The sequence below is a fragment of the Mirounga leonina genome, unplaced genomic scaffold (genome assembly GCF_011800145.1).
Source record: "Mirounga leonina isolate KUSES-001 unplaced genomic scaffold, KU_Mleo_1.0 Mir_115, whole genome shotgun sequence".
NCBI lineage: Eukaryota > Metazoa > Chordata > Mammalia > Carnivora > Phocidae > Mirounga > Mirounga leonina.
Window position 1 is genome coordinate 84722913 of NW_023270268.1, and position 25553 is coordinate 84748465.

A 25553-nucleotide genomic window follows, 5' to 3' on the forward strand; every position below is an offset into this window, starting at 1 on the left:
CACACATGGAGAGCTGCACTTCTGGTCTACCTAGAAGGGTGCTTCTCAGACTGTGCTGGGCACCAGAAGCAGAAGCATACATTGCTGGCCCTACCTCCAGAGCTTTGATTTAGCGGGTCAGAGGTGGGCCTGAGAATGTGCATATCTAACACGTTCCCATGCTGTGGGGTCCGGGGACACACTCTGAGACCCCAAGGCCTAGAAAAATAGACAACCCACCCTTTTCTCCCTCACCTTCTTCATTCTCTCTCCTTTCATGTCCCTCTCTGTCCTTTTCTGTTTCTTCCTCCTCCCTCTTTTTGGTCTTCTTCCCATCTTTCAAAACATGATGGAATGAGCCAAGCTGCCAGGGGTCCCAGTTCTAGTTCCAGCTCTGTCACTGACTAAATGTGTGAACATAGGGTGAAGTCACTTCCCCAGCATAGGCCCAAGGAGAGGCACCCCCACTCCCACCCTCCCAGCTCCTCCCCAGCCAGGACCACATCTACCCGGGCTCATCCCTGTATCCCCACTTTGTGCAGTATGTACTTGCAGAGAGGCTGATGAATGAATTTGCGGGGCCTTTCAGCCTCCTTGCAGTTCAGGGGATTCTGACTTCTTCCTTCCGAATCTGAGCTTTTCCCTCTTCAACGGCACATATTGAGGATCTTTCTAGAACAAGGAGAGGGCCGATAGTTGAGGGGAGAGAGCCCTAGAACAGCCTGTGAGCTGGGGTAATCAGACCCCAGACAACAGGTACCTGACATTCAGGGACAGATAAGTGGGTGTGCCTAGAGGCTAGGAGCACCTGGGACCCTGAGAGCCGGCGGCGGCCGAGGTTCCGGCAGGGGGCGCCAGAGAGAGGGCCAAGACCAGCGTGGTCAGCCCAGGTGTCCAGCTTGGGCTGGGCGGCGGGGCCCCAGGGGCGTGGACGCCGCCGAGGCACGCCCCGGGCGCACTTAAGGAGCTGCAGGCCAGTGCCGGGGAGGAAGGACGGGGGAGGCCTCGGCTGCTGCTGACCCAGGCGGACCCAGCCCGGCCCCCGCTAGCTCTAGACCGCGCCATGAGGGGCCCGAACGTGGCTCTGTGGCTCTTCCTCGCTCTGCGCACAGGTGAGGCCCGGCCGCCCGGCCTTGGGAGCAGGAGCTGGGGCGGGGGCCCTGCAGTTGTCTCAGCCCCCGAGCAGGGTCCCAGGCCGCTGGGAAGTGTGTCCTGAATCCGTATCTCCCCGGAAAGGGGGGAGGCCTGGAAAGGCGGAAAGCGCCGCTCAGTGCGACGGGGGCGGGGGGGACGACACTGACCCCAGCTGACTGGGACGTCCGGAGGGCTTCTTGGAGGAAACAGCATTGAACTGGGCCTTGGAAAAGCCGGCCTTCTGACCGGCCAAGGAGAGGAGCAGTCGGAGGCGTGGAGGGGAGAGCCTTAGGGGGGCAGGAGGAGAGCTGGGAGGGTGAACGCTCTTGATAGGCGCGGAAGCTCCAGGAGGGTTTGGGGGCCAGAGCGCCTCTGCTTCTCCCGAGCCCCCGCGGGAGAAGATTCTAAGGGACTGGGAGGGGCGCGAGATGCGACCGGGAGCCGGCCCCAGGGCGCACTGCAAAGGAGGAGGAAGGGGCGCTGCCCTGTCTCCCCGTGTCTGCACCGCCGCCCCCAAGGGAGCCCGGGCCCAGCACACTGAGGGGTGAGGCGGGGCCTGGGGGAGCTGCGGGCAGGGTCCCGCGGACAAGGGTGGCCTCGCCGCTCTGACCTCACTAATACACTGGACCCGCCACCCCGGCCCCAACTCTGCACCTGCCAGGCCTACCAAGGTGCAGGCTGGGGCTCTGGAGAGCAGGCAGTCTGGGGCGGCAGTTTCACATTCCAGGGTGCTGCCCGGAGTTGGGTAGCAAAAGGAAGGCTGTGGAGGAACCTGCAGTCTTGACCCTTGGTGTGGGGATGGGAAGGACAGGCTGCCACAAGAGGATGACCTAGTCGCTGGGGGCCAGGAACTGGACCCAAAGCTGGGCGGCAGGAGTGGGGGATGGAGGAACTTCGGGTCTGCAAAGGCATCAACCACAAGGAAGTCTGGCACCACTTCTGCTGGGCCCCCAGGCTGGGAGCTCTCCAGGACTCTGACCTGGTCAGGTGCGGGGACCCAGTAGGGTCCCCACCAGGAGAAGGGGCCTAAGCAAAAGGCCACCGAGGCCCCGTGCATCCTGGCTCTCTACCTAGGTTTACTTCAGCACAGAAGGTGGATTTTCTCATCTGTGCTCTCAGATGACAAAGCAAGCTCAGAGAGGTCAAATAAGTTGCCTGAAGTCACCAGCTCCTTCTCCAGGAGCAGAAACTTGAACTCAACCTGCTGATTCCTCAGCTTCCCCTTGGCAGGGGTGGGTGACCCTGAGGGTGGGTTTGCAGTGAGCATCATCACAGATGCTCCAAGGGGGTGCAAGACTCCTCAAGGGCAGCCACGACTTCCCAGTTCATGAGGAGGGCTCAGGGACCCTGAGTGAGAGAACCTATCATCCTCTGGCTGGAGGACACAGAGGCCCAAAGACGGACAGGGACTGGCCTAGTCCCAGAACCAGACAGGACTCCCCAGCCAGTGCTCTTTCCACCCGGCAGGCTGCTCTCCAGGCCAGTGAGCAAGGTTGGGGCTAGCTGAGCGCTCCCCTAGGAGACCCCCCTGCCCCCCGGCCTTGGCCTCTGTAAAGGGCCAGGCTCTGAGCTGCCCCATCTGCCCCAAGTGCGGCGATATGCATGGCCCCACACACAGCTTTGCCAGTGAGCCCAGCCCCTTTCCGGTCTGTGACCCGTCTCTTTGCCTCAGTCCCTCCCAGTGGGTGGGACCGACTATGCATGTTGTTGGGGTCACACAACCCTGGGGGGGGGGATCGGAGCGGGGGGCAGGGGCTGGGGAGGCTAGGGGCGCTGGGCCTCACTGTCCCCGCCCCCAGCGCTCAGCAGGATGGAGGTGCGGTGGTGCACCACCTCAGACCCAGAGCAGCAGAAATGCAGTGACATGAGCAGAGCCTTCCAGGAAGCCGGTATCCAGCCGCCCATCCTGTGTATCCAGGGCACCTCCACTGACCACTGCATCCAGCTCATCGAGGTGAGTCCCCCTCCGCCCCCGCCCCCGCCCCGCCACTGCCACCTGCCAGACAGGAGGGCTCTGACTCAGGAGGGGCTGCACAACAGCGTCATTCACGGAGGAGGGTGCTGACTTGCCCTGCCAGGGCCAGGCCGAGGCTCTCCTGAGTTTCCCAGGCAACAGGGGCCAGCTTGCTTCCTGCCAGGGCGCAGGCCAGGGAGGCCGCAGGGGGGGGCCCGGCTCAGATGGGCCCCAGTGGGGAAAGGCTTCGAAGAGGCAGAGGTTTCCTTCCCCAAGGCCCCTGCTAGAGTAGGGACACGCCCCACCCCGCCCAGGGGAGCCCGGGCAGCTGAGCCCTCGGTGGCGGTTTTCCAGAATGGGGCTTGTGCAGTTTCTCAGGAAGGAGGAAAAGGGGCCGGCCGTCCTGGGTGGGTGACTGCAGGCGGCAGAGCTGCTCAACTCGCCCTGATGCTCCTCAGAGCTGGGACTTCAGTGGCAAGACAGTGTGTGGACGGAAGCACCAGGGGACCTGGGTTTGCATTTCAACTTGGCCCTTGATTTCTCCCCAGACCTAAGCCAAGTCCCACATGGGCTGCGGGCTTAGGTCAGGCTCCATGGCAAGGAAAGCAATTATATTGAACTAGAATTTTATCATGCACCTCAGGACACTGTGTTCGAAAATACAATTGGCACCACAGGCCATTTGTGTTTGAAAATAAAAAGGGAAAAAATGAAGAGGGCATTTATGGGACTCAGTCTGCCTCCTAGAAAACCTGAGAAACAGGTTAACAGTGGAGTCAGGGCGCTGAGAAATAGGGAAATGAGGGAGATTCCCTTTTTACTACGTACCATTTTGTACGGTCTAATTTTTTTTTTTTTTACTATGGAAAGCCATTAGAAGCCCTAGAAAATCATTTTTAAATAACATAATTAGAAAACAAGGCAAGCCCTTGGCCTAGGAGAGCGGTCACCTAGGACCTGGTAAAGGGTAAGCCCTCTAGGCCCTGGTGGTATAAGACCAAGCCAGGGCAGGGTTCCCGGGCCAGACAAAGAGGACCAGTATGGACCTCCGTGGCTTTTCAAGGGGCCCTAGGCAGGCTAATGGATGCCCCTGAGCTCCTGGCTGAATGGGCCGAGGTGGCCGGGCTGCGCTGACCCACATGTTCCCAGCAGGCCCGGGAGGCTGATGCCATCACCCTGGATGGAGGAGCCATTTATGAGGCAGGGAAGGAGCACGGCCTGAAGCCCGTGGTGGGCGAAGTATATGATCAAGGTCAGAGGGCTGAGCGGGTTGGAGGGGTGGGAGGACCAGAGGATGACACTCTGCAGTGTGTCCTCGCCGGGCCTGGCCCAACCCTATAGCCCTCAAGCTGGTCAGGAGCCCTGTCCCCAGAACAGTCCTGGGGTCCAGGCCAGACAAACCTACAGAGACCCCCGCACCTAAGTCTCTCTTGACACCCCCCTCAGAGCAGGGGTGCCAGAGACACACAGGACTGACCGGAGTCTGTTCTTGTGGGGAGCCCATCATCCCTGTAACTTACCCACAAGCTCTTACTGAGGGACTGCCCCAGGTCTGCCATAGAGTTGGGCGTAAGTTCAGCGGCCCTCTGTCAGAAGCAGCATGGAGGAGGAATAGGGCCGGGCCAGAGCGGTTGACTAGAACCTGCAGAGCCCAGCAAAGCCAGAACACATCCCAGTTCTACCCCTTCCGGTGATCCTCTGTGACCCTGAACAACCTTCCTTCCCTGACTGTGAAATGGGGATAGTGAGCCCCGTCCTGTCACACAGATTAGATGAGTCAGCAGATGCACACCTGACACGTGGTGTGTGCTTAGAAATGTGAGTTCCTTTGCCCCGGTCCCTGCACCTCACACCAGACATGCCTCTAACCCAGCCGGCCCTTTGGGGCTCCCCCACCACCTCTACTCGTCCAGAGGGCTAGCCCCCGTCACAGCCCAGCTCAGCTGTCACCCCCAAGAGCTCCCCGACCCCTCCCACCCCTGAAAGGGCTTCTCTTTCCTGCTTTCCCGGAGCTCTGAGTCACGCTGTTAAGATCCTGTCCTCTTCTGTCTTGCTGTCCGTCCTCACCACAGTGAGTCCCTTGAGGGGGGCCTGGTCCTCATCCCTGTAAAGCCCCAGGTACCTGGTACCCAGCACAGGGCCTCACTTGGCTTCTTGGTGAACTGATGACCGTCCGATGGCACAGGACAGAGCCTAACCCTGCAACCCAGCCGGCCTTCCCACGCAAAGGCCAGAAACTGCCCTACCTCACTGGCCCTCTGGAATTCGGCACACTGACTGAGCACCTGCCGCAGGCCAGTCTTGAGCACAGAGTCATAAGCAAAAGAGAGCCAGTTCCTGCCCTCGGAGAGCAGGAGTCAGATGAACCAATAAACCAATAAACACAAAGAAATGTAGCCACCAATGTGGTAGGTGCCGTGGAGGAAGGAAAGGCCGCAGGAAGAAAAGAAGGAATGTGGGGGGACCTAGAAATAGAGCAGACTGGAAGGCTTCGCCGAGGCGACGTTTAAGCTGAACCCCGACAAGCGTCCCAGGTGGGACAGAATTTGGTATGTTTAAGGAACCAGAAAGAAAGGGCACGGTGGGTAAATCAGAGGGTGGGACCAGGCCAGGCTGCTTAGGTTGGCAGGGGCTAGCTCAGCTGTGCAAGAAATGACACTGGCTTTGTTTTCTAGAACTCAGCTTCATTCTGACCGTGGGCATCCCACCACTACAGGGCAGTCGGGGGGGGGGGTGAATGTGGGGGCGGGTAGGGGGATGTGATGCCCTCTCGTCATCAGTCCCCATAGGTAAGTCATCCCTGTCTTGTCTTAATGGCCCCCATGGGCCACATTTGGCCCAGGGGAATCTTTTGCAAGGCTGCCCACCCACATATATCCCATTCACGTTTTTGAGTGATTTGGGGCCCTGCTAGTTTCATATATTCTCTCTCTCCCCCTCTCCTCCTCTCCCTCCCCTCCCTCCCTCCCTCCTTCCTACCTTCTCAGCACCTAATCTGGGTGAAGATCCTGCCGGCTCCACCCGCTCCTCCCACCACTCTTCTTCCCGTAACCACGATACCATCCCCTCAGTCCCTCTCCGTTCCCCCAGAGGGCCGGGATTTTGGAGAACACAAGACTTGCAGGCTATTTCTGCTTTCAGTGTAGCTACAGAGCCCCCCTGACATGCACAAATGTAGACTCAGCTAAGTGTCAGCTGACGTGGGAAGGAGAAGGGAGAAAGGAGCCTCTCGGGCTGACAGCTACTATGTGAGACTGGAGGAGGCCGGAGTCTCCTGCTAAGACGTGTGGATTGTACCCACTTGCTCTCTCGGCAACTAGGAAGCCCATGCACACAGGCACGTGTACATCCGTACACACATGTACGTGCGCGCGCGTGCCCAGGTGCCTGTGTGCACACACACACACCCCCGTCTCCCACAGCCTTCCCAGGCAGGGTTCTGGCCTCTCTCATGGCTTCTCCCCTGCCGCCCTCACTCCTCTCCTGTCCCTCCTCCTAGAGGTCGGTACCTCCTATTATGCTGTCGCCGTGGTCAAGAGGGGCTCCCACGTGACCATCAACACCCTGAAAGGCGTGAAGTCCTGTCACACGGGCATCAACAGGACGGTGGGCTGGAACGTGCCGGTGGGCTACCTGGTGGAGAGCGGCCGTCTGTCCGTGATGGGCTGCGACGTGCTCAAGGGTAAGGGGCTTCTCCGGCAGGCGCGCTGGGTCTCCTTTCTCGCCACTGCCCTGACTTCCCCCGACGGGTAACCTCCCTCGGGCTCACCTTGAGCCTCCTATAATTAAGGAAAAGCACCATCGCGTCTCCTCCAGGGCCTCCCTGGCCCCTGGATGGTGGTATCACCCCTTCCTCGTTAGTGCTGGCCGGCCTGATGCTGCTACCATTTAAGTTCTGGTGCAGTGGCCCCTCCGGGGCACTTGACACATGACCCTCGCTCGTTCCTGCCGGTCCCCCAGGACACAGCCAAGCACAAGGCCCACCCACGGTTGGGAGGCAGTGATGCCCAGGGAGCAGCTCTCCCCTGCTGTAGACCTGCGCAGGTCCCTATTTCCAGAAACGTGTCCCCAGCTGGACAGATGAGAAACTGTTTTTTCAGGACCCCGAACAAGCTGCCGGCTTGCACCCAGAAAGCTCACAAGTGGGTAGAGACCTACGGCTCCCAGGTTGATTGATTTATAGTGAAAAGAGGGCAGTGCTGCAAATAGAATGTTCTCCCGTGGAAGGGAGTTGAGAGTGATCCAAGAGGGGTTGTTGAGAATAAAACACGCCGGGAGAGTGAGGTGAAGCCCTGTGCACCCGGCTGGAGCCCCCAGCCCTCATTCTGGTGGCCAGGGCACAAGTCCTGCTTCTCATGCTTTGGGCTTCTCTTCCCTGGCCACCCCGCTCTGACAGTCTGTCCATAGTGGGCTCCGTACCGTGATGTGGCCCCTGGCCTACGACAGCCACATTCGTAAACCGCCCTCTGGGGATCACACACACAGCCCCAACAGTTTGTCAGTGAGAGTGCCGCCTCCCGGGTTGTCCCCCAGGTGACCAGTACTTCTGGGGCTGGGGGCCCGTGGGAGAGCCCGCGGGAGAGCATAATGATGGTCTTTGAAAGCCCGGTCTTCACTGTCAGAGGGCTGTACATTTCAGCCCTGGCTCAGCACGTCTGCCTTCAAGTACGCGGCTCTGCCTCGTTGACCTTCAGTTCCCCATCTGCAAAATAGGACAATGAAGAGTACAAGGCTGTGGTGTTGGAAGGGCTGAGAGAGTTCACAGGACATCTCCACACGGTGCCTAGCACAGCGTATATCCTCAGTGCGCAGGGCTGTTGTTACGAGCTCAACTTCCATACCTCTCGGGGGCACCTTGCTGTTGCGTATGGACACGTGCACGCACATACATACAAACCTCTATGTGCACGCACATGGTGCACGAGCCCATACAGTGCACACATGCACGCATACACACCCACACACTGCCCCCTACAACTGCAGCTACCACGTAAACCAGCACGACCCACGGGAGCTTGGAAGCCAGGTCATCTCAGATGGTGGCCAGATACAAGTGGTCTAACCGTTAGTCGGCACATTTATTAAATTTCTACTCCCCTGGGAGGATGCAAAAAGAAGACCAGGAAAGGCAGCCCACTCTGGAAGAGCTTGGTCTAGCTGGCTGATGCGCCAGCATCCTGCTCACCCTACGTGGCACTAAGATGACCTTAGCACAGGATAAATATTTGCCAACAGGGTGGACGCTGGGCCACGGTGCTCGCAGGGGCCCCAGAACCATGCAGATCCCGACCACTTTACCAATAAGGCCTTCCTCCCCGTTCCCCTGCCCTCCCTGTGCTTTGAAAAGTGTTGTCTATGAAATTATGGCATTACGTAATAATTTCTTTCCTTCCCCACTTTCATTGATTACATATAACTGATTCGAAGTGAAACCCACGATGAGAACAGAATGTATTTGATGGTTGTCCTATGTGGTTGTTTGGGGATAAATGTTTTCGTCCCTTGAGCCATTTTAAAATAACAACGTCATGGGCGCCTGGGTGGCTCAGTTGGTTAACCATCTGCCTTCGGCTCAGGTCATGATCCTGGAGTCCCGGGATCGAGTCCCACATCGGGCTCCCTGCTCGGCAGGGAGTCTGCTTCTCCCTCTGACCCTCCTCCCTCTCATGCTCTCTGTCTCTCATTCTCTCTCTCTCAAATAAATAAATAAATCTTTAAAAAAATAAAATAAAATAACAACGTCACTCCCAACGCCCAAGGCTGCTTTTGTGGCCCCAGTTTGGGAATCACTGACCCGGGCCAGTGCCTCCGTTTTGCTCAGACTGGAGCTTGGAGGGTCCCGCGCGTCCATGGGGGGGCCCGGCCCCACTGCAGCCTGAGGTGGGGGAGCCCTGCCTGGGGGGACTGGTGTGTGGCTGACTGACCGCCCTCTCCCTCCTCCTTCCTGCAGCTGTCAGCGACTATTTTGGGGGCAGCTGCGTCCCCGGGGCAGGAGAGACCGGCTACTCCGAGTCCCTCTGTCGCCTGTGCAGGGGCGATGCTGCTGGGGAGGGCGTGTGTGACAAGAGCCCCCTGGAGAGATACTACGACTACAGCGGGGCCTTCCGGTGAGGGGGGGGCGGGGGCGGGGGGAGCGGAGTCGGGGACCTTGAGGCCACAGCGCGGGTGGAGAACCGCAGGGCCCTGAGCAGGCCGAGGGGAGTGGCATGTTGGCTGCATCTCATCAAAGCGCCCTTTATATAGTTCAGGTACCAGGTTAGTTTAAAAACGTCCAACTGGAATATGCCAGACTTGGGTTTGCTCACAAAGTCAACATGTTTAGTGTATTTAGAGGGATGAGGGCTTAGAGAGGAGAAAATGGCAAAAACAGCCGGGTGGGACCCGGGTAAATACAGTTTGGCACAGAGAGGAAACAGTCCTCAGTCCTCCAAACCAGACACTTTGGCCCACCCCACTCTCGTGGTGTTCCCCCAGTCCAGGCCTTGCTTCTCTGCTGCCTGTGGGGACCCAGGCAGCCTTTGCCCAGTAGGCCCTGGTCCGCCGCCCTCATGGGGCGGTGACCTATAAAGGATCCATGGAAGTCCTGGTCCCTTCCACTCAGGGGTGTTTGGTGTGGCATGAGCAAGTCTTGTCTGATCCCCTGCTTCGGGGCAGACGCATCTTCAAAACACCCCGAGCATTGCCCTGTGAGCACCTGCTCCCTTAGGCCCCCAGCTCGGCTCTACAGGACCTGGACTGCCCATAAAGGGTCTCTCGCCGTGAGAGCTTTCTCATCCCCACTGGACAGGTGAGAGAGAGGGCTGCACAGCTTGGCAAAGCCGCACAGGAAACAAACCAGGGAGCTGGACCCTGGGACGGCCCGACCGTGAAATCTGGGCCCACCAGGATGGAGCCCTACAACCCAGAACAGCCCTCCAGAGGGCAGAGGAGCTCGGCCCCGCCCAGGCTCACTGGTTTCTCCCCGCAGGTGCCTGGCAGAAGGGGCAGGGGCCGTAGCCTTTGTGAAGCACAGCACGGTGCTGGAGAACACGGACGGTGAGTGGGGGCGGCCAGCCCCAGGAGCAGGGCCGCGGGCCCTGTAACTGTGCCTGAAAGGGTGGGTCTTCTGACAGGGGTTCCAACTGTTCCGTGGGGCGAGGGGGGCTGGGGGACACAGCTGCCCGACTCTGGTTTGTGTCTGGCATTGGCTTCCCCTTCAAGATTGGGTTCTGATTGTGCAGAACATTTGCAAGTCTCTGCATGAACGCTCACCTACCCCTCCTTCTCCTGTTATCTGGAGAAGCCATTCCAGATCCCTGAAGGAGGTCTTAGGAAATTGGGTTAGTGTTGTGTGTAGATCCATTATATCATTGTCATTTAACTTTTTTTTTTTATTTTGCAATAACTGAGCTTCAGAAAAGTTGCAAGAATAATTCAAAGAACTCCCTTTTTTTTTTTCAAAGATTTATGTATTTATTTTGGAGAGAGAGTTGCGGGGAGAGGCAGAGAGAATCTCAAGCAGACTCCCTGCTGAGCCTGGAGCTCCACTCAAGGCTCCATCTCTCGACCCTGAGATCATGACCTGAACAGAAATCAAGAGTCAGATGCTTGACCGACTGAGCCACCCAGGCGCCCCACCCCCATTTATTTTTTTAACCCAGATTCCAATTTTTAGCATTTGCCACATTGGATTTATTATTCTTTCTATACTTGTATGTATTCTTTCTTTGAGCGTACATTTGCCTGCATCACACACTTTAGTATTTTAGTGTGTATCTCCTAAAAACAAGGAGATGTGGACCTAGCCACAGTACAGTTATCAAATTCAGGAATTGTAACATTGACACAATACTATTATCTAATCTACAGCACATATTCCAGATTCACTAATTGTCCCAATTCTATCCTTTGTAGCAATTTTTTCCAGGCTCAGGACCTAATCTGTGATCATACTCGGTATTTAGTTGTTAGGTCTCTTTAGTTTCCTCTCACTTCTGAGCAGTTTCTCAATCTTTCCTTGTTTTTGTGGCATCAGGCCAGTTATTTTATAGAACATCCCCTAATTTGGACTTGCGTAAGGATCGTTTATTTCTTTAAACTGAGGTATAATTTACGTGCAGCAAATGCACTTTTTCTGAACTACAGTTCTGTGAGTTTTGCCAAAAACACAGTTGTATAACCACCACCATCACAATCAAGATAGTGATTGTGACTGACCTTTCACCCCCCAAGTTCCTTGATACCCCCTTTGGGCATTCACCAATCACTTTCGTCTCTATAGTTTTGCCTGTTCAATAATGATCATTGCCTTTTTTTTATCATAATCTTTTTTTTATCATAAACTTTACCTTTAAAAGCAGAAGGTCCATCATGTGGTCTGACATTCAAGAAAGGCAAACAATATGAACCAGATTTGAAAAAGAGAAAAAAATGATTTGAAAAAGGAGGAAGCACATAGGGTTATCTCCGGAGCAAGATGATCTTACAAAAATGGGCAGCCAGGACTTGGGCCTCAAGATCAAGCAGAGGAAAATATTAAAGGTGGAGAAAGAATAGGGATGTATTGGGTTAAAATGGGCTGTTTTATTTATTTATTTTAAGAGAGGGAGAGGAGGGGGGTAGGCAGAGGGAGAGGGAGAGAAAGAATCTCAAGCAGACTCCCACTGAGCGCAGAGCCCAACACAGGGCTCAATCCCATGCCCCCGAGATCATGACCTGAGCTGAAATCAAGAGTCGGATGCTTAACCAACTGAGCCACCTGGCTGCCCCTAAAATTGGCTCTTTTAAAATATTGATGGTAGGGATGCCTGGGTGGCTTAGTTGGTTAAGCGTCCGACTCTTGATTTCAGCTCAGGTCATGATCCCAGAGACCCGGGATTGAGTCCCGCATTGGGCTCCTTCCTCAGCGGGGAGCCTGCGTCTCCCTCTTCTCCTCCCCCTGCTTGTGCTCTCTCTCTCTCTTTCTCTCCCTCTCTGACAAATAAATAAAAATCTTTTTTAAAAATTAATTAATTAATTCAAATAAAATGTTGATGGTAATCTAAGGAAGTCTAAGGACGTAATTTTTTAAAGACGATCTTCATGCAAAAGTTTGGTAAGAGCAATAACGGGAATTGACATAAGTGTCTAAAGTAGTGAGGAGGCTCCAGTTGAAATACCTAACTGGTGCATTTGTGTCACGGGGTAGGCCAGATGATCCCCCAGAGCTCTACACAAGGGCTTTGCAGCAGCTGAAAAGTAGAGAGCTGGGGAGGGAGGTGAGAATATGGCACAGGGTGATTATTGAGAGTGCTATAAACGACCACGCAGTCATTAAACGTGACCTTCGTGGAGGTTTCCAAACTATGACTCTCAGTTTTTGGGTTTTGTTTTGAAATAGCTTTGGAGTGAAGAGTTTTCAGGACCCCACAAATTATTTTTACCCCTCCTATTTCCTAGCAGAGTCTTATCCTCCTCATTTGAAAAATTTAAAAGTCATAAAAATATTGTTATATAAGACCATCTGTTGAGTTACAATTTTAAAATTTGTCTTCTTAATATTCCAATCTGGTGTCGATATTCACTCAAATAAATCTGGCTTTCTATTATAAATGAGTTTTATGGAAAATTTCCAAAAGGGTGGGGGAAAATACTTTAAAATGACAAGTGAAAAAAAAAAAGTATGATGTGAATGGCTCCTGGCTGGCTCAGTCAGTGGAGTGTGCGACTCTTGATCTTGGGGTCATGAGTTCAAGCCCCACATTGTGTGTAGAGATTACTTAAATAAAGAATTTTTTTTAAAAAAAGTAGTGGGGCACTTGGGTAGCTCAGTCAGTTGAGCGTCCGACTCGTGATTTTGGCTCAGATATGATCTCATGGGTCGTGAGATAGAGCCCTGTATCGGGCTCCATGCTCAGCGAGGAGTCTGCTTGGGATTCTTTCTCTCTCCCTTTGCCCTTCCCCCTTCTCTCTCTCTCTCTCTCAAGTAAATAAATAAATCTTTTAAAAAAGTAGTAGGATGGGGCACCTGGGTGGCTCAGTCGTTGGACATCTGCCTTCGGCTCAGGTCATGATCCCAGGGTCCTGGGATGGAGCCCCGCATTGGGCTCCCTGCTCTGCGGGAAGCCTGCTTCTCCCTCTCCCACTCCCCCTGCTTGTGTTTCCTCTCTCGCTGTATCTCTTGCTGAAAAATAAATAAAATCTTAAAAAAAAAAAAAAGTAGTAAGATACAAGATTGCCTATCAGGTATGTCCTTAATCGTGTTAGAAATGATTAGAAAATAGAAAAAACGACTTGGAGGAAATATCCCAAAACATGAATAGAGTAATATTGGGTTAATGCGTGGGCAAAGCTTTAGAAAGCTACCCTTTCCTCTCGGGCTACTGTTCTTGGTCCATTGTGTCCGGCTGTGTTCCCACTGGGGCCCCTGCCCACTGCTCAGAGCCAAATCGAGTGCCCAAGGGCAGCAGGGACCCCCTGGTACATTTCTCTCTCCCTGAGCTCCCCTGATTCTCTTAGTCTTCTTAACATTAATGAACAGGCCTGTTTATATGTGCTGTATTATCGTCAGATACCTCCAAGCCATGTGCTTTAAAGAAACTGGTGAGAGGTCGGAAATGCAAGTCAATAATGACAGTCTCTTGAGACACCTGGTCTTGTGGAATGCAGTCCCCAAGCTCCTTGTCATTCCCAGCTCTGGGTCTTCACCTCCTGGAAGAGTTTCTTTTCACCATGAGTCTGTGGCCCTCTCCACCCTAGCCTCTGCCCAGCTCCCTTTCCTGGGCCTTCCTGAGGCTCTTCCCAAACCCCTCCCAGGACAGAAGTTGGCTCACCACAGGCTTCCCATCTTCCCAGGGAAAACTCTTCCCTCCTGGGGCCAGGCACTGCTGTCCCAGGACTTTGAGTTGTTATGCCGGGATGGCAGCCGGGCCGATGTCACCGAATGGAGGCGATGCCACCTGGCCCGCGTGCCTGCTCACGCCGTGGTGGTCCGGGCCGACACTGATGGGGGCCTCATGTTCCGGCTGCTCAACGAAGGCCAGGTGAGTTCAGGGCAGCCCCCCACCCCAACCCTGTACAGCTTCCCAGATGGTACCGAACCTTCCTGTCTCTCGCCAGGGTGGGAGCACGGGCTAGAGCCATCATGGGGCTGGGCCAGCCAGGCCAAGAGGGGCAGGACTCAGAGACCCTCCCCTGGGCCAGACCACAGCTGGGGACATCTCTGTGGTGTCCAACCTCGGTGTGAAGGAGGGACCAGCTGTGTGAGCTGGCAGCCAGAGAGGGGAGAGCCCGGCCTCGGGAAGCGAGGAGGGCCAGCCAGAGAGGCAGACCAGGGACGCAGGCACCGCTCAGAGAAAGCTGCTCGTGTCTGTGGCTCTTAAAAGTAAAACCAGAGTATATGAGCGAATAAACAGAATGACAAAGCCAACAAACGTCAAAGTACACCATTAATTAAATGTGAATAATGTCGGGCTGACATCACTATTCACAAGAACAACAGCTTTCTGACTGGGCACCCTGGCTCCAGCTAGGTTTGCCCCATCCATGCCACCACAGCGAGCCCCGTCCCGCACCCTCAGTCCCTTCCACACCTGGGCTGTGAGGGTGACAAGGCGGAGTGCACTGGGGGAGCACGGAGGACGGAGGGGGGTGGTGCCTCACCTGGTCCTCAGAGTGGGCGCCCGGCCAGGGGGCGCAGGAAGAAGGAGCTGCTGGCTGGCCCAGGAGGAAGGGATGTGCTGCCCTCCCTGCCAGCAGCACCTCCCCAGCCCCCACTCCCATCCCTGGACACGCAGCGTCTCTTCAGCCACGAGAGCAGCAGTTTCCAGATGTTCAGCTCTGAGGCCTACGGCCAGAAGAACCTGCTCTTCAAAGACTCCACCTCCGAGCTGGTGCCCATCGCCACGCAGACCTATGAGGCCTGGCTGGGCCGCGAGTACCTGCATGCCATGAAGGGTCTGCTCTGTGATCCCAACCGTAAGTCCACCCGTCTCTCGTCCCACAGGCTCTGGGCCAGCCTGAGCACAGGCATGGCAGTGCTTTCTGGGGAGGCAGCTGGGAAAGGACACTCACCCCAGGAGCTGTGCCCCTTGGCCTCCATGAGAACCGATGACTTCCACCTCCCTGCCTCTGGGGGAGTAGGGAGGCAGCTGTTCCAGAGTTGCATGGCCTGCTGTACCCTGGATGCCCCATCTGCTCCAAGGGGTGGGATCCAGACCATCAGGGTCTGTCTTGGGAAGAGTCTCCTTGCCCCTCCACACAGAAGTCATCAAGTCCCCGCATGCTCCTTCCTCAGTGCCTCACGCCTCCTCCTCCCCACCCCACAGCCAAGGCCCTGGCTCAGGTGTTGTGTGTTGGCTGGACCATTGCAGTAGTCTACAAATGGGCTTCCTGCTTCCTCGCCCCTACAGCAGGGAGATGGTCTGCCACCCAGTTAGACACATGACAGCCATGATCGGCCTCAAGCCACCTCACAGCCCCGTGAAAGAGGCACAGTTATCCCCTTTCTGTGAGAGGAAACAGGATCAGAGGGTTAAATAACTTACTCCTCACAGCTAATGAGGGAAAGAGCCAGAATTTCCCTTGGGTCTGACTTCAGGCTCTTCCTACTGAGGTACTAGTCCCCATGACCCCAGCCCACGGGCCATGCTCGGGGCTAGCCCCTGAGCAGGTAAGTGTGGTGGTGACCACAAGCTCGCACACACACAGGGCTACCTCACTACCTACGCTGGTGTGTGCTGTCCACTCCCGAGATCCAGAAGTGTGGAGACATGGCTGTGGCCTTCAGCCGGCAGAGGCTCAAGCCAGAGATCCAGTGCGTGTCGGCTGAGTCTCCCCAGCACTGTATGGAATGGATCCAGGTGGGGGCCGCGCCCGGGACGGTCCTTACCAGCCCTTCCCCTGTGCCACCTGGTCTGAAGGAGGCCGCCTGGGGACGCAGTCTCCCGTGACAACCTCACAGAGAAAAGGGGAGGAGGAAGGACCGGCAGGGACCAGCCACCCCACCCCAGTGGACAGGGCTGAAGGTGGGGGGGGGGGTGGGCTCTTTCTTTTCAGGGAACCCAGGAACCCTTCCTCGCTGAGTGGGTGAGCTGAGAGCAGAAGGAACACCAGGAGACCAGCCCAGCTGGGCACTGCTCGTCCTGTGGTCTCCAGCAGAAAGGCATGAAACAAAACAGTACTGACCCTCACTGAGTACAATGTACCCTAACACTGTCCATCGTATTCCGTCCTAGTCTTTGTTTCTAAGCTTGTCATGGCCCGTTACGTTGCTTTGGCATCTACTACGCCGCTCCCCAGCTGCAGTTAAGGGCCCTGCCCTGCTTTGCTTCTCTCACTGGAGTCTGAGGCAGAGCTTGGAGGTGGCCCTGGGGCCCTGCAGGCAAGCGTGCTACCCTGGTCACAGGTGTCCCAGCGGCCTCTAGCTTCCTGGACTCCTCCCTCCTCTTTCTTTGTCTTTCTTTCTTTTTTTTTTTTTAAGATTTTATTTATTTATTTGACAGAGAGAAACACAGCAAGAGAGGGAACACAAGCAGGGGGAGTGGGAGAGGGAGAAGCAGGCTTCCCGCGGAGCAGGGAGCCCAACGAGGGGCTCGATCCCAGGACCCGAGCCAATCCCATGACCCGAGCCGAAGGCAGACGCTTAACGAATGAGCAACCGAGGCACCCCTTTTGTTTTTTTAAAGATTTTATTTATTTATTTGAGACAGAGAGAATGAGAGAGAGAGAGCATGAGAGGGAAGAGGGCAGAGGGCAGAGGGAGAAGCAGACTCCCTGCTGAGCAGGGAGCCCGATGTGGGACTCGATCCCGGGACTCCAGGATCATGACCTGAGCCGAAGGCAGTCGCTTAACCAACTGAGCCACCCAGGCGCCCCCCTTTTGTTTTTTTTTTAAGACTTTATTTATTTCAGAGAGAAAGAGCGAACGAGCAGGGGAAGGGGCAGAGGGAGAGAATCTCAAGCAGACTCTGTGCTAAACCCAACATGGGGCTCGATCTCACCACCCTGAGATCATGACCTGAGCCGAAAGCAAGAGTGGGACACTGAACGGACCGCACCACCCAGGCACCCCCTCCCTCCTCTTTTTTAAGAGCGCGTAGGTGGGGCCTCAGGTCAGGAGCCCTTATCAGGGCAATCCCCGAGTGCAGGCCAGACCACTGCCCCTCGGGAGTGTCCACACTGCCCCAGCCAGGCAACCACACTGACTTAAAGGCCAAGAGGAGGAGAGTGGGCAGGAATAACAGGAGGCCAGGATCACGACAGAGGACAGCCTCGCAAGCATGTGCGTGCCGTGTGCTGCACGCTACGCTAAGACTTCTCGAGGACCCCTTCACTGTGATCACTGTCAGGAAACCGAAGCTGGGAGAGGCTGGAGAAGCAACTGCCCACAGTCACCCAGCTCAGGGTGGGGGAGCCCCTCGCGCCAGGGGCCCAAGGAGGCTGGCCCGACCCCGACCACGGGTAGTGCTGAGGGAGGGGGCGCTCAGCTGGAATGGAGGGAGGGGAGACTGGAGGTAGAGGGCAGGCCGTCCTGTGTGGGGTGGCTGGGTCCACGGGCTGCAGAACAGGGAGAGATGCAAGAGGAAGGGTTCAGCTCCCTACAGGCAAGAGCCTTCTCTCTGTCTAAACTCAAACAGGGCCAAGGGAGGAGAGGAGCGGACTTGGGGGTTCCTCGAGAACCCCAGCAAAAGGCTCAGAGATGCTTAGTTCTCAGGCTCTCAGGGGTGGTGTCCAATGGAGCTCTGACCCCCATCTCCTTCCCAGCCACAGGGGCCCAGGGAACGGGGTGTCAGCTAGACTGGGTCCTGCCGTGCCCCCCCAGCGGCTAGGAGGTCTGGGTGGGGGGAAGAGAGGGCCCCCAGAGATGGACGCTCCAGGCTCAAAAGTCAACATCCCTGCCTGTTATTCCAGCATCACAACTTCATGCCCCTGGGCCTGAACGGCGTGGGGCACCTTCCTGGGGGCAGCTGTCCCCTCTCTCCCCCCCCGCCCCACCCCCTTTCCCTGGGGTTTGTCACACTACTGTGTCTTGATTATTAGTGAACCCCTGCTCAGGTCCGAGGGGCCACCTGTCCAGAGGCTTCGGAATGGACAAGATGGGTGGAGCAGGGGAGACCTGGGGTGCTTCAGGAGGGTGGAAAGAAGGCGGCCCTGGGCCCCTCCTGCTGCCTCCTGGGGCAGAGCTTTAACCACGAAACTGCTGTCTTTTGAGGCCTGGCTCGTTCATACATTCGCACACACATTGAGCAAATACCTATTGCCCTTGTGTCATGCACCAGCCCGTGGCCCAGGCCTCTGCGGGCCGCAGTCCCCAGGGAGGGCAGAGATAGTACACAGGTCTGCTCAGAACAGGGCCCGGCAACAGGAGCGGCAGACCCCCCGGATGGAGCATTAGTGCCGGCGGCTTTCTCGCCTCTGGTCCTCCAAACCCCTCTCTGGCCCACAATCTCAGGGGTGCGGGGCGGGGGGCCCCCAGGGAAGAGAGCCTGAGAGACCCAACCCTGGCACCTCTGTCAGGTCCCGACCCCTCCCCTGCCCGGTCGCCCTTTCTGTCCCCCTTCAGGCTGGGCAAATCGATGCCGTGACCCTGAAGGGCGAAGACATCTACATGGCAGGAAAGAAATACGGCCTGGTCCCAGCAGCGGGGGAGCACTATGCCCGTGAGTGCAGGGGCTGGGCCCTGGCCGCTGCTAGGAGGCAGCTGATAGTTTCATCTGGGTATCAGTTTCCCCCCTGGGCCCTTTTCCAAAGCTCCCCATCACGGCCTCTCTCCTGGGGCGGGTTGCTGTCTGTCACAGGCAAGCCCTCCTGCCTCAGGCCTCAGTTTTCCCACTGAGTCATTAAAAGTCTGGCAGGTGTGGGCAAACTTTCTGTAAAAGGCCAGAGAGTAAACATTTTAGGCTTTGCAGGCCACATATTCCTTGTTAGTTTTGTTGGTTTTTTTTTTTTTACAATCAACCCTTTAAAAATATAAAAACCATTTTATGCTTCTAAGCCAGGTCGTCCAAAAACAGGCTGAGTATTTGCCACCCCCTCGACGAGAGGGCCTCCTCTGCCCTTCCCGCCTACCCACTGTGGCTCACAGAAGGTGGCCCTGGGGACCCCCCTTCCAGTGGCCTGGGCTGGGACCTTGGTGCTCTGTCCTCCTAAGTGGTGACCTCAGGTCCTTCCACTTGGATGTGAAAAATCTCTGGGCTTTCGAAAAATGCTTCTGCAGTCCTTAGCTGTGCCCCCGCCTTTCTCCCAGGAAGTGAGAAATGTACCGCTTGGGTGTAAGGAAAGAAAAGTCCCTTTGGGTGAGGAATGATAGGGGGTAGGTTGGGGGAGACAGAACTCTGAAAAGCGGAGACAGAATTCAGCCTTGTGGGGGACAAGCAGGGGTCCCACGGCTGGATGTGCAGCCGGGGCCCCGACACTAAGCGGGGAGAGGTGCTCGGGGTGGGACCACAGCTCTGAGGCAGGAGCCGCCTGACAGAATGGGTTGAGGGCACGAGGGGACGTGCCCCGGGCTCTTGCCTGGCCAGGCCAGGCAAGCACAGATGAGGGGCCTCACTGGCGTCCCCTCCCCACAGCGGAGGACAATAGCAACGCCTACTTTGTGGTGGCCGTCGTGAAGCGGAACAGCTCCTACGCCTTCACCCTGGACGAGCTTCGGGGCAAGCGCTCCTGCCACTCAGGGTTCCGCAGCCCCGCGGGCTGGGACATCCCCGTGGGCGCCCTGGTGCAGAGGGGCTTCATCCGGCCCAAGGACTGCGACGTCCTCACAGGTACCACCCTCTGCGGGGACACAGACGTGCAAACTCTTTTTGGGGGGCTGCTGGGTGTGAGGGTCTGGGAGCCCTCCCCCCAGCAGGGTCCCACAGAGCAGCCCAGAGAGGTTTCCTCTTCCTCCCTGATGTGCCCCATTCTCTTGGGAAGGTTGGGAAACATTCTTGGCTACACTTGTAACAGTCTGAGGGGTGTCTGGTTGTTCTGTGGAGGGTGCCATGGTGCCCCTAACCCACTTACCCAGCGTGGACCTGGCTCCAGTGGGCATGAGGAGCAGGGGATGTGTGTGGGCTGTGGGCCCAGCTGGATCACCGTCCGGTCATGGGGCTGTCCCCATATCCCAGCAGCCTCTGGGCATCTGGGGGACCTTTATGGAAAGTGGCCAGCCATCTGTATAAGTGCTGAAGAAGACGCATTTACCAGGCGGCCACCATATGCCATACCCAGGGCCCTCCCTACGTGTTAAATCACACACAGTCATGATGAAAGGAAGGCAGTAGGAAGCTGGCAAGATCCTGGGCTGACTGTGCACACACCTCTGTCCCGTCTGGCACCTCAGGAAAAAACCACATTTCTTTCTAACCACCTCCACGAGCACACAGAGAGTGTTAGGGTCGGCTGCTCCCACTCCTACACAGCTGGGCAGTTGCCCTGACTGGAACAGAAGAGCTTATGAGGTAGTGAGTTCCCCATCCCTGAGGGAGTCCAAGGGAAGGCTGGGTGACGACCAACCAGAGGTTGTCCATGGGGTTACTGTATCAGGACAGCCTCTGTACTCCCTCATCCCTGCAATTCTCACAGGAGGAGATGTGCCTGAGCTGGGTGGGCAGTGGACAGATGGGTGGCCTTGAGCCGCAGGGCCAGGCAGAGTGGGCAGATCTGTGGGAGGCGGCCCTCCCCTCTTCCCCCTGCTGCTCTTCCCTCGGCGGGCCCCTTGACTCAGCCCTGCCCCCCCGCCCGCCCCAGCCGTGAGCGAGTTCTTCAGCGCCAGCTGCGTGCCCGTGAACAATGCCAAGAACTACCCATCCTCGCTGTGCGCACTCTGTGTGGGGGACGAGCGGGGCCGAAACAAGTGTGTGGGCAACAGCCAGGAGAGGTTCTACGGCTACAGTGGCGCCTTCAGGTACTCCGGTGGCCTGGCGGGGGGGCCCGGGGCCCGCGCAGGGGCCGGGCCGCCCTGCCAACACCGGCCTTGGCCTCTCGCGCGGCAGGTGCCTGGCTGAAAATGCAGGGGACGTCGCCTTCGTCAAACACACGACTGTCTTTGAAAACACAAATGGTACGTGAGGGGGGCTGGGGCCAGAGCGGGGCCGGATTCTCCGGGAGATCTTCCCCATCTCCAAAATGGTCCAGGCACTGGGCGTTGCTAGGACTGGGGCGAAGCAGCAGCTGGGAGAGACAGGGGCTAGAAGGCTCTGCCCCTGGGGGGCCGCCCGGGACTCCAGGGTCCTCTCAGTAAGAACAGACCTCAGGCCACATGTCCAGGTGCATAGGACACATGACAGTCTTTACTGGTCTAGAAACCAAAATCTCCATTCCACCAAAATGGTAAAACTCCACCTCAGTCAATTGGGAGAGACTCCTTCTGGGGCATTTATGTGGCACCGAGGTGCATGGTGGGAGTGGCAGGGTCATCAGTGCATGTGGGCATCTGGGCTTTGGTCCTGAGCTGGTCAATGCCTCGTGCGGGGAAGTCACTGTGCAGCTCCTAAGCCATGCGAGGCAGGGCACACCCCCACTCACATCACATGGGTGGCTTTTTCTCTGCAGTCACCTTCCTGGGCCCTACCTGGGAAAAAGAGCCCCGAAACCCTATGCCCCAGGCCCCCCTAAGCCCACACCTGCATCCTTTCAGGGTGCAGGGCCCTTTAGAGTGCCTCACTTCCCTCCTTCCATTTTGCCTCCCAACACCTATTGTTTGTTCTTTCTCTATACCCTGCCTCTACCCAGGCTTTGAAACCCCAGATGCTGAAGGCACAGTCTTCTCCACTCAGAAATTCTTCCCAAAAACTCAGGGCAGAAAGGCATAATGTGTTCCAAAGGGGAGGAGGCCCCCGCCCTCTGTGATAGGGCTAGGGGAGGGGCCCTCTCAAGATTCACCTGCAGCAAGGCCCCCACCTCCCAGGGCTGCTCCTTTCCCTTTCGTTTTATCTCTACTTGCGGCCCACCTGGAATTCCTTTTGGAAATGGGAAGAGGGTGGATACTAAGTGAATACCTGAAGACACAAAACTAATGGGATTCCCAAGAGCCCTGTTTCTGAGGAAGCCCTTGGGCCAACCCCCGGCTTCAGCCTCAGTGGGTTGCTGGTTTAAAACACAGATTCCTGGGCCCCACCCTAGCCGTACCTTTGAAACTGCCTCTCACAGATCAACACATGATGTTGTTCTACCTTGTCCGGTTTGAGAACTTTAACCATTAGGGGAAGATGTCACCCACCACCTTCAGAAGCCCACCTCACCTCAGGCCCAAGACCTGGAATACCTAGATGGGGCTCTTTGCCTGGGAGTGATTAAGAGTCTCAGTTTTTCCACCTGTGAAATGGGGGTGATCATACTCACTTGGTGTTACTGTCTTGAGGCTAGAGCAGGTGCTTGTAAAATGCCTGCTCCGTTCTAGGTGCTCCCTGCTCCCCGCCCGCAGAGGCTCCGACCAGTGTTAGCAGAGCGATTGGGGAATGGAGTTGGGAAGCTGGCCAGACATGGCCACCTCTCCCAGGTCAAGGATTTGGGGTCCCAGGAGGAAAGCAGCCTCTCTTCCTCTGTCCCTCTGCTCCCTCCCCTCAGGCCATAATTCTGAGCCCTGGGCTGCTGAGCTAAGGTCAGAGGACTATGAGCTGCTGTGTCCCAATGGGGCCCGGGCCGAGGTGTCCCAGTTCGCAGCCTGCAATCTGGCACAGATGCCATCCCATGCCGTCATGGTCCGGCCAGACACCAACATCTTCACCGTGTATGGACTGCTGGACAAGGCCCAGGTGAGCCAGGGCAGGGGCTTCGTCACTGCGGGGTGGGCGACGAGGTGAGCCAGGGCCCTGGGTGCCTCACTCTACCTGGAGCAAACCGGGGAAGGCTGGGGAAACGTTCTGAGATTTTCACTTAGTCAAACCATTCCTCTAACTATCCCTTCTGTGCCCTGCATTATTGTTTCCTTCTCAGCTGGACTGTTCTCAGCAACATACAAACCTGCTGTTGTTTCTATCATCTTTAAAAAACAAATGAGCCCCCTCTTTTTTTTTTTTTTAAAGATTTTTTATTTATTTGAGAGAGAGAGAATGAGAGAGAGCAAGCACATGAGAGGGGGGAGGGTCAGAGGGAGCAGCAGACTCCCTGCCGAGCAGGGAGCCCGATGCGGGACTCGATCCAGGGACTCCAAGATCATTACCTGAGCCAAAGGCAGTCGCTTAACCAACTGAGCCACCCAGGCGCCCCACATGAGCCCCCTCTTGATTCCACGTCTAATTTTAGCCCTAATCCCAACCCTCTTAGAGTAAAACTCCTTCAAAGGGTCATCTCTACTCACGTCACCAATTCCTCTCCTTCTGGTCTCTCCACTCTAGACAGGCCCCCACCAGGGCCTTGAACTTGCCCGGAACAAAATCACAGTGGCCCGTGGTGCTCAGTCCAGGGGCCGTTTCTCAGCCCACATGTCCCTGACCCTTTAGCAGCATTGGCCTCAGCTCCCGCCTGCTGGAGGAGCTTCTCCCCTTGGCTCCCGGGTCCACACCTGCCTGGCTCTCCTCCTCATTTCTCCTGGCTTCTATCCACGGACTGCCCCAGGGCTCCATTCTAAACCCTCTTCACCTGCACCTACACGCCTGTTGATCACCCAGCCCCATGTCATTAACAGCCATCTAGATATTGACGGCTTCCAAACACATCATCAGCCCTGCCTTCATCCCACCCTTCCATCTTGAACAACATTTCAACTAGGATTTCTAACAGGCTCCTCGGCCCGAACAAGCCCGCAGCTGGCCTGCCCTGCTTCCCTCAGAATCCCCTGCCCCCCGCTCTGAATGGCAACTTCAGACTTCCCATTTCCTCAGGAGTCATCTTGAACTCCTGTCTTTCTCCCGCATTCTACAGCTAGCCCCTCTACGAATCCCGTTGGCTGTACTTTCCATATACATCTAGAAGGACCCCAGACTGTCTGCCAACAGGGCCCTCGGTTCCCAGCCACCCCCCACCCCCCACCTCCCCATCTCCCTTCCTCTCTCCCATCTCCCCTTCTCCCCTCGGAAGTGACATGGGGAAGAAGAACGCTGTGGCAATGTGGCATTTTCCTGGAGAGAAGGCTGACCTATCCTTGGGTCCTCGGATCCTCGGATCCTTGGATCCTCGAGCATCTGTGAGCCCCCCAAAAGATTGGTGGCCACTTTGATCCTTCTTACTGTGGTAGCTGTCATCACAGCTTTACTCCAAATCCCCTTTGATGACAGCTCGATGAGTTGTTGGGCTTATGATGTCAAGTCAGCCTGGGTGCCCTGAAATTCCTTGCTCCTTGGTTCGCTGTATAAAAGCCACAGATAGCAAGCAGCCGCTGAGTGGCCGTGGGTGCTTTCAGGCCCTGTTTGGAGATGACTACAATAAGAATGGCTTCAAAATGTTCGACTCCTCCAACTATCATGGCCAAGACCTGCTCTTCAAGGATGCCACCATCCGGGCGGTGCCTGTCGGGGAGAAAACCACGTACCGGGCGTGGCTGGGCCCCGACTACGTGGCCGCTCTGGAAGGGATGCTGTCTCAGCAGTGCTCGGGCGCAGGTAGGCCCTGCTGGCGGGCAGGTTCACCCCTCCAGACGGAGAGCAGGGGTCCCGCCACGTCCCCCGCCCCCCGCCCGGCATCCCTCCCAGCCTCGCACCCCCAGTCCTCCAGCGAACTGAGGGATGCTCCGGGCGGTTGCAGACCATCAGGGTGAGGTGGGGGTGGGAGGGGGGTCCCCACGGGAAGGCTGCAGACCTGGCTGTGTAACCCAGACCGACCAGGATAAAGGGTGCGAATGGTGCAAGTAATGGCCCAGGGAGGACTGAGGCAGCCACATACATAGACGGGAAGGCCCATTTGGAAAGGAATGAGTATGGAAAGAAACCCGGGGGAAGACGAACTGTAATGGGGCAGAAAGAGGGGGCCTGCGGGGTCGAGCGCACAGAACCCCCCCCCCCCGCCCGGGCCACGGCCGGAGCGCCAGGTGCGGGCGGCCGCTCGGGGCCCTCACTGCCCGCGTCGCTCCCTCAGCGGCCCCCGGGCTGTCCCTGCTGCTGCCGCCGGCGCTGCTGCTGGGCCTCCGGGCCGGCCTCCTGCAGCCCGTCCTCTGAAGCCGCCGGGCGGGCGCGGCCCTCGCCGCCGGGGAACCTGCTCGGAAACCTCGGTGAAGAGGCTCTTCCCCTGGGCGCCGCGTGTGACGCGAGAGGACGCGTGAGAAACCCCGGAGCTCCTGAGAGCTGCGATTCTGACACCGAAGACGAGTTGCTGCGACCGCCTCGAACCGGAATAGAGACGAACGTGAAGGGAAAGGGCCCCCAGCTCGAGTGGAGTTGGACGTGAGCGGGCTCCCGCCCGAAGCCTGCCTCTGCCTCCCCGGCACCAGCTGTCCCTCAGGCACCTGCGGCGGCCGCTGGCCGGCCTCCCAGTCACGCCCCCACCCACCGGCTGGCAGCGCCCCCCCCGCCCGCGGGGCCCCGGATTGGAAACGGCCCGTTCCCAAGGCAACGTGCTGCGCCCGGCTTCCCACACGGCGCTCTCCGCGGAGCCGGCCCTGGCCCTGCCC

General features: G+C 57.0%; 1 protein-coding gene across 1 annotated transcript; it reads left to right on the plus strand.

Annotated features, from left to right (window-relative positions):
* Positions 1–1042: 1042 nt before the first annotated feature.
* Positions 1043–25346, plus strand: MELTF (melanotransferrin). The gene is made up of 16 exons (XM_034999881.1): positions 1043–1091; positions 2913–3067; positions 4220–4319; positions 6567–6749; positions 9018–9174; positions 10035–10102; positions 13880–14067; positions 14821–15001; positions 15734–15885; positions 18588–18684; positions 19597–19791; positions 20759–20915; positions 21004–21071; positions 22577–22764; positions 24351–24549; positions 25022–25346. Exons 1-16 carry the CDS (start codon positions 1043–1045, stop codon positions 25099–25101), a joined length of 2217 nt encoding a protein of 738 aa, XP_034855772.1. The 3' UTR covers positions 25102–25346.
* Positions 25347–25553: the final 207 nt, after the last annotated feature.

Bases quoted from the DNA above. Each gene is read 5' to 3' on its own strand.
- MELTF (XM_034999881.1), top strand. From the start codon at position 1,043: ATGAGGGGCCCGAACGTGGCTCTGTGGCTCTTCCTCGCTCTGCGCACA. The intron at 10,103-13,879 runs GTGAGTGGGGGC...CCATCTTCCCAG, and splicing joins GGTGCTGGAGAACACGGACG to GGAAAACTCTTCCCTCCTGG. The intron at 20,916-21,003 runs GTACTCCGGTGG...CTCGCGCGGCAG, and splicing joins GGCTACAGTGGCGCCTTCAG to GTGCCTGGCTGAAAATGCAG.